This window comes from Leptonychotes weddellii, chromosome 5 (genome assembly GCF_054177405.1).
Source record: "Leptonychotes weddellii isolate Sample4059 chromosome 5, ASM5417740v2, whole genome shotgun sequence".
In the NCBI taxonomy this organism is placed as follows: domain Eukaryota; kingdom Metazoa; phylum Chordata; class Mammalia; order Carnivora; family Phocidae; genus Leptonychotes; species Leptonychotes weddellii.
This window is the reverse complement of record NC_138373.1, coordinates 15,492,193-15,500,281: the sequence shown is the minus strand read 5'-3', so window position 1 is coordinate 15,500,281 and position 8,089 is coordinate 15,492,193. Positions and strand designations below refer to the sequence as shown.

General features: G+C 45.5%; 1 protein-coding gene across 4 annotated transcripts in view; it reads right to left on the bottom strand.

The window, feature by feature from the left end:
* TMEM219 (transmembrane protein 219) overlaps positions 1 to 5,482 on the bottom strand; it is a 16,589-nt gene extending 11,107 nt beyond the window's left edge. For 2 of the 4 annotated variants that reach the window (XM_081819755.1, XM_081819754.1), the window contains exons 1-2: positions 4,118 to 5,221; positions 3,844 to 4,033 (exon numbers count right to left, since the gene is read on the bottom strand). In XM_081819755.1, coding sequence (XP_081675881.1) covers positions 3,844 to 4,033; positions 4,118 to 4,378 — 451 coding nt within the window. In that variant the 5' untranslated portion in view covers positions 4,379 to 5,221. Of the gene's footprint in view, positions 1 to 3,843; positions 4,034 to 4,117; positions 5,222 to 5,357 lie in introns of those variants that run through there. The other 2 variants (XM_081819756.1, XM_081819757.1) reach the window with 2 other exon arrangements.
* Between the last annotated feature and the right edge of the window lie 2,607 nt (positions 5,483 to 8,089).

The following is an 8,089-nucleotide window of genomic DNA, read 5'->3' as shown; positions in this document are numbered from 1 at the left end:
TTTTTTTTAAAGATTTTATTTATTTATTTGAGACAGAGAGAATGAGAGAGACAGAGAGCACATGAGAGGGGGGAGGGTCAGAGGGAGAAGCAGGCTCCCTGCCGAGCAGGGAGCCCGATGCGGGACTCGATCCAGGGACTCCAGGATCATGACCTGAGCCAAAGGCAGTCGCTTAACCAACTGAGCCACCCAGGCGCCCCCTCATCATCGTTCTATTGCAACCACCTCCTACCTGCTCTTCCTGCCATTGGACACACTTTTACCAGGCAGTCAGCCAACAGAGTGTGATCTTTTTAAAACAACAACAACAAAACCTTACTATTTTCCTGACAAAAATTTTGAGTTTGCCCAATGTACTAGATAAAGTTCAACTACCTGGGCTTGGCACACAAGACCCTCCAGAGGATTCTCTCTGCTTCCTCAAACACATCTCTTGCCACTCATTCAACACTCCTTCCCCTGCACCAGTCAAACTGAACCCCCTGAAGTTCTCAAACATGCCATTATGGTCCCCATCTGCATGCCTTTGCATATGCTTGTCCCTCTGGCTGGAAGAGCACACTCCTAAACCTCCATCAAGCCTCAGCTCAGGCACTGAATCCTTGGAAAAGCCTCTTCACTAACCCTGTTTGACAGACTCCTGAGTATTCCCACTGTACCTTGTGTGCTACTTTACACACTGAAAGGTATTTACTTCTGTTCACATCTGTATCCTTGCTAGACTGTAAGCAGCTTGAGGTGAGGACCCATGTCTTACACATCTCTATATTCCCCATGCTTGGTACATAGTAGGTGCTCAGTAATTATTGCTTAGATGGTGCAATCATAGGTGGATTATTTTTTATTTTGTTCAGAATAATCTTTGATGATATTATTCTGTTTCTGACCATCATAAAAAGAACAGGGCTTAACGACTGATCCACCCAGGTGCCCCTAAATACAAGTCTCTTATCTCATGTTTGCATCAGATAAGATGCAGAAGCAGAACTTGAGAAGCTGATCCTAAAATCCGTATGGTAATTAAAGGGATCTGGAATAAGCAAAATAATTTTTACAGATAAGAACAAAGTTGGAGGACTCATATTTTCTGATTTCAAACTTAATACAAAGCTGCAGTAATTAAGAGTGTGGTGCTACCATAAGGACAGACACATAAATCAATGGAATAAAACTGAGAGTCCAGAAATAAACCTATATATACATCTATGGTCAATTGATTTTCAATAAGGGTGCCAAGACTATTCAAAGGGAAAGAACAGTCTTTTCAACAAAACATGCTGGCACAACTGGATGGCCACTTGCAAAAGAATGAAGTTGGACCCCATCCTCACACCATTCACAAAAATCAACTCAAAATGAATCATAGAGCTAAATGTAAGAGTTAAAACTATAAAATTTTAGTAGAAAATATAGGGGTAAATCTTCATGAGGTTGAGTTAGGCAAAGCCTGCTTACTAAAAGCACAAGCAACTAAAGAAAAAATAAACTTGTGGCGCCTGGGTGGCTCAGTTGGTTAAGTGTCTGCCTTCGGCTCAGGTCATGATCCTGGGGTCCTGGGCTCAAGCCCTGCAGTGGGCTCCCTGCTCAGTGGGAAGTCTGCTTCTCCCTCTGCCCCTCCCCTGCTCATGCTCTCTCTCTCTCTCTCTCTCAAATAAATAAATAAAATCTTAAAAAACAGAACAAAACACCATCAATAAAGTGAAAAGACAACCCAGAGAATGGGAGAAAATATTTGCAAATCATACATCAGATAAGAGACTTGTATTTAGGGGCACCTGGGTGGATCAGTCGTTAAGCATCTGCCTTCGGCTCAGGTCATGATCCCAGAGTCCTGGGATCGAGCCCCACATCAGGCTCCCTGCTCCACGGGAAGCCTGCTTCTCCCTCTCTCACTCTCCCTGCTTGTATTCCCTCTCTCGCTCTCTCTCTCTGTCAAATAAATAAATAAAAATCTTTTAAAAAAAAAAAGAGAGACTTGTATTTAGAAAATATAAAGAACTCATATAACTCAATAATTAAAAGGCAAATTATCCAATTTTTTTTAAAAGGCAAAACTCCGAATATACATTTCTTGAAAGAAGATAGACAAATGACCAAGGAGGGCATAAAAAAAATGCTCAGTATCATTAACCATGCCAATCAGAGCCACAGTGAGATACTACTTCCCAAAGACTAAGATGGCTAGAATAAAAAAAAGACAGATAATAACAAGTGTTGGCAAGGACGTGGAGAAACTGGAACTCACACACTGCTGGGGGGAAGCAAAATGGTGCAGCCACTTTGGAAAATGGTCTCACAGTTCCTCAAAAGATTAAACGCAGAGTTACAATATGACCCAGCAATTCCACTTCTAGGTATTTCACTTCCCCCAGGAGAAATGAAAATGTATGATCATACAAAATCTTGCATGCGAATGTTGACAGCAGCATTGTTCCTAACAGTCAAAAAGTAGAAACAACCCAAATGTCAAACAACTGATGAACAGATAAATAAGATGTGGAATATCCATACAATGTGTTATTCAGCAATAGAAACACAAAGTACTGATACGTGCTATGACATGGATGAACCTTGAAAACATACTGATTGAAAGAAGCCAGTCACAAAAGAGCATACATTGTATGAAATGTTCAGAATGAGCAAATCTACAGAAAAAGAAAGGTATATAGTTGCCTGGGTCTGGGAGGTTAGGAGGAAAAGGGGAGTGACCGCTAATGGGTACAGGATTTCTTTTGAGATAATGAAATGCTCTAAAATTGATTGTGGTGATAGTTGCACACTTTTGTGACAATACGTAAAGCCACTGAATTGCACATTTTAAATGTGTGAATTTTGGGGCGCCTAGGTCGCTCAGTCGGTTGAGTGTCTGCCTTCAGCTCAGGTCATGATCTCAGGGTCCTGAGATCGAGCCCCACATCAGGCTCCCTGCTCAGTGGGGAGCCTGCTTCTCCCTCCCTCCCGCTCATGTGCTCTCTCTCTCACTCACTCTTTCTCTCAAATAAATAAAATCTTAAAAAAAATTTTTAAAAATGTGTGAATTTTGTTATATGATCATATCTCAATAAAGCTGATATACATATATTTACAAAATAAAAAACAGGAAAAATTATCTCAAGTCTGTATATTATCAGACACCTTCCTTTACTCTCATTCTTTGACCACACACATGTACACCTGGACATCAGAGACCTCCCCCCACCACACACACACACACGCACACACACACGAAATTCACAAGGGAATCTTAGAATTGGAAAGGACCTCAGAAGGCAGAAAGTTCCACCTTTCTCTCCTCCCTTTTCATTTCCCCAATTTCAGACAAGGAACCTGAGCCCAAATCTCACACAGGAATCAATGGCACCCACTGACTCCCTCCCCTCCCCCCATCATTTCCCCAGAAGAGTCTCAGCTCTGTGGGCATGGATGATGTCTAATTTTTTTCTGTATCCTCCATAGCACACGGCGCTGTGGTAAGAACAGAGCAGGCACTCAGGACACTTGCTTAATTGAAGAGGACATGCTTGAATATCCCTGAGGAAAAAGAAGGTGTCTCTAAGAGAAGAAAGCAATAGGGATGAAGAGTGATAAGAAAGAACATTAGGTCAAATCTACCCCATCTCATCGCACCTCCAAGGATGAACCTCAGAGCTGGAAGGGAAGAGAGAAAACACTTAGAGGGAACCCACATAGTGTCACTGTGTTCACTGAAAGTATCTAGTCCTTACTACAGCAGAAGTGACTAAGGTCTTGGGATATGCCCAAGGTAACCAGGCTGGGGAGGTCAGAGACAGAACCCATCCCTAAGTGTTCTGACACCCAACCCACAGTCCTCCTTGATCTCACCTTTCAATCCCATCTGACTAGCCTGGACCGTGGCTTGGAATGTCTGTGTCTTGTTCCTGTCTGGACCATCTCCGAAGTTCAAGGTGGTCAGTAAGCCCACGACTTGAGGCCCACGCCACTTCCCTGTGACTGTTCCATTCACCGGGCACAGGGTCAGCTGGCCAAAAGATCTCAAGAAAGAGACCCAGTCCTGTGTGCAAAAGAAAGGTGGAAGAGAGGTGAGAGATTAGCAGCATGAGCAGGCCTGTGCGAAAAGGACGAAGAAGGTACTCACCTGAGGGATGTCAGGGCTGCGCAAGCCAGTCCTGTGGGTGAGGAGGAAGCTGCCAAGGCCCAGGCCTGAAAGGCCAAGAAGCAGCAGGATCAAAGTGGCACAGACCAGAGGTGGGTGGTGGGCCAGACAGAGATGCAGGTTGTGCCCTGCCTGGCAGCTGCCCATGGAGAGGAGAGGGGTCCGGGCCTCCACCGAGAGCCTGCTGGAGGACAGGAAGGAAGAACTGGACAAGAGCCTGCCAGTCAGAAGGCACTTACCCATTTTATTCAAAGGGAAGTTAAAGCACTGAAAAGACAAGGGACTTGCCCAAGGCCACACAGCCAGTTAGTGGCAGCGCCAGAACAAGAATCCAGGGCTCTTAACTCCAAGTGTTCATCCCCATGCACCACCCAATAAATGTTTGCTGTATTTCATTTCTGAAGTAATCAAGGCAGAAGCGAAACAGAGCACACTGTGCTGGAAAGAGGAACCCAAAAGGAGAATTCTTAAGGGGAGAAATTCAGGAGGCAGCTGTTCTGGGGCTAGGGTTTGGCTGAAGAATGGTTCCATCCAATAGCCTAGACAAAGGAAGTGTCTGATGAAAAGAACTCCACTCTGGAGCAAAAACGGTTCAATCTGTATCCTCCTCTGCTACTCACTGGCTATGTGAGGAAAATCAGTTAACCTTTGGGAGCTTACGGATCCGTGAAAGAATGCCAAATAATGAGGACCAAAATGTGACAGAGAAAGCAGTTTTGCATAGTACTCGGCCTTGCAGGAACTCAACAATGTCCATTTCCTTTCCATTTCACTGTTTCATACTGATCTTTAAAACCAGGTGAAGCAAGGCAATAAATACTGTGGTGGAAACTGAGGTTCGGGGACTTTCACAAAGGCGTGGCAGGGCCAAGGTCTGAAACCCGTCTTCTGCTCCCAGGTAGAGTTACTTCTCCCAAGCGAGAAGGGATAGCCCGATGAAAAGGAACCTCTGGAAGACGGGATAAACATATGGGGTGGGGGGAGAAGGAGGGCTCCAGGGAAATGCAGGTGTCACAGATGCCCAGTCCCTGCCCTGCCTCCCGTCCCGGCACATCTGGAAAGGGGGAGAAAGCACGAAGGGGGAGGGCAGAGCCTGAGTTCTGCGGCTGGCGGTGCCCCTGAGCCTCCCCTCCCCCCGCAAGGCCCCTCCTGCAGGAACTCAACACCCGCAACATCCCTTCCCGGTCCTGCGGCGTCGGGTCCGCCTGCCGCTCCCCCTCACCACTCGGAGCCGTGCGGAGGCCGGCGCCCCCCGCGACGTCACGCGTGGAGCAGCGAAGGGGCGGGGTCCGTGCTCCCCCCACCAACCCCCACCCACGCGGTGGGGATTCGCATGCGCGGTGTCTACGCGGGCAGCAGCCCGGCCCCTCCCAGGCCGGCTTGGGGGGTACCAAGAAGGAACCCAGTGAAGGGGCAACGGAGAGGAAACTACTCCGCGGTAGGTGAGTAAGAGGGAGAGAAGGCAAAGGAGCTGATTGTGGGGACGTTGTTAGAACTGTAAAGCCTCACTCCGGAGACACTGTGGGGCGTTTCAACGAGAATCGCGTCGCAGGCATTTTTCTGTTGCTCGTCCCCCTCCCGCGCCAATCGCACAGCCCGGCCGCGCCCAGGTTCCGGATCTGAGTTTGGGGTCCGCCTGGGGGCGGAACTCCAGCCCTGTGATTCTGGCCTTCCGGACTCTTTGAGCTCGGCTCTTCTCGGCAGCCCCAACGTCTGCACCTTATGCTTGGCCCCTGGTTTTAGTGAGTCCTTAATGCATAGGATCCTATAGCTGCCAGACTGTTCAATAGAGACCATCTCATTTCATTTCTGCCGTATTTTAGAGATGAGAACACCGACGTCCCCCTTACCTGAAATAGCAGGACGGATGGAGCCAAGAACCCGGGGTTCAAATCCTAACTTTGTGCCTCCTCTGCACAAGCCATAACCGTGCTCTTTTTGGGGGAGCTGAGTTTGTTAAAGGGGTTCAACCCACCTACCTCACTGGTTGGATGGGAAGCTTAAGAAACAAAGTGTGGGAAAACATGGGCCCAGTGTGCACTGAGCACAAAACCGCGCTGGACAAAAATGCTCTTTGAAACAAAATCTTAGTACTCAACTCTACTGAGGCTCCGTTAAGACAGAGACAAGGTCATTCCTGTACCACCCGCTCCGCAAAAGTTTATGGCCCCAAATCCTTTCCCATGTGGTAAAATGATATTCAACAAGGGTGCCAGGACCATTCCATGAGGTAAATCTACTCTTTTCAACGAACAGTATTGGGAAACCTGGATATTCACATGTGAAAGAATGAAGTTAAACCTTTACCTTATACACCATATACAGAAGTTAATTCATAATGCACCAAAGAACTACATGTAAGAGCTGAAAGTATAAAACTCTTAGAAGAAAACAGGAAAGCTTCATGACATTGGATTTGGCAATGATTTCTTGGGCATGACAGCCAAAGCACAGACAGCAAAAGAAAAAAGATAGGTAAGTTGGACTACATCAAAATTTAAAATTTCTGTGCGTCAAAGTACGCAACAGAGTGAAAAGGCAACCCATGGAATGGGAGGAAATATCTGCAAAGCATGTATCTGCTAAAGAGTAAATAATAATATAGAATAGGTAAAGAACTCTTACAATGTAACACAGGAACAAAAATCCTGGTTAAAAAATAGGCAAAGGACTTGAAGGTATTTCTCCAAAGATATACAAATGGCCAAGAGGCACATGAAGAGAAACTCAACATTACTAATCATTAGGGAAATGCAAATGAAAACCACAATTAGATACATCTCACAGCTATTGGATGGCTACTATTAAAAAAAAAAAAAGGAAAGTGTTAACAAGGCTGTGGAGAAATTAGAACCCTTTTGCATTGTGGGTGGGAACTTAAAATGGTACAACCACTAGGGAAAACAGAATGGTGGCTCTTCAGAAAATTAAAACTAGAATTATGAGAGGCACCTGGCTGGCTCAGTTGGTGGAGTGTGATTCCTGATCTCGGGGTTGTGAGTTTGAGTCCCACATTGGGTGTAGAGATTACTTAAAAAAAAAATCTTAAAAAAAATAGAATTACCATACTATCCAGCAATTCCACTTTGGGGTACATACCCCAAAGAATTGAAAGTAAAATCTCTAAAAAATATTTGTATACCCATGTTCATAGCAGCATTATTCACAAGAGCTAAAAGGTGGAAGCAACCCAAGGGTCCATGAAGAGATGAATGGATAGAGAAAATATGGTATATACATACAATGAAATATTATTCAGCCTTTAAAAGGAAGGAAATTCTTTTTTATATAAATATTTATTTATTTGACAGAGAGAGAGAGATCACAAGCAGGGGGCTGGGGGGGTGCAGAGGGAGAGGAAAAAGCAGGCTCTTGGGTGGAGCAGGGAGCCCAATGCAGGGCTGGATCCCAGGACCCCAGGATCATGACCTGAGCCACCCAGGCACCCCTAAAAGGAAGGAAATTCTGATACATACTATAACATGGATGAACCTTGAGGACATTTTACTAAGTGAAATAAGCCAATCACAAAAAGAGAAATACTAGGGACGCCTGGGTGGCTCAGTCGGTTAAGCGTCTGCCTTCAGCTCAGGTCATGATCCCAGGGTCCTGGGATCGAGTCCCGCATCGGGCTCCCTGCTCCACGGGGAGCCTGCTTCTGCCTCTGCCTCTGCCTCTCTCTCTCTCTATCTCTCATGAATAAATAAATAAAAAATCTTTAAAAAAAAAAAAGAGAAATACTATAAGATTTCACTGATAAGAGGTATAGAATAGTCAAATTCATAGAGACAGAAAGTAGAATGGTGGCTGCCAGGGGATGGGGGGTGTGGGGACAGGAATGGGGAGTTACTGTTTCATGGGTACAGAGTTTCAGTTTTGCAAGATGAAAATTCTGGAGATGAATGATGGTAATGGTTGCACAAGGTGAATGTAATTAACACTACTGAATTTCTA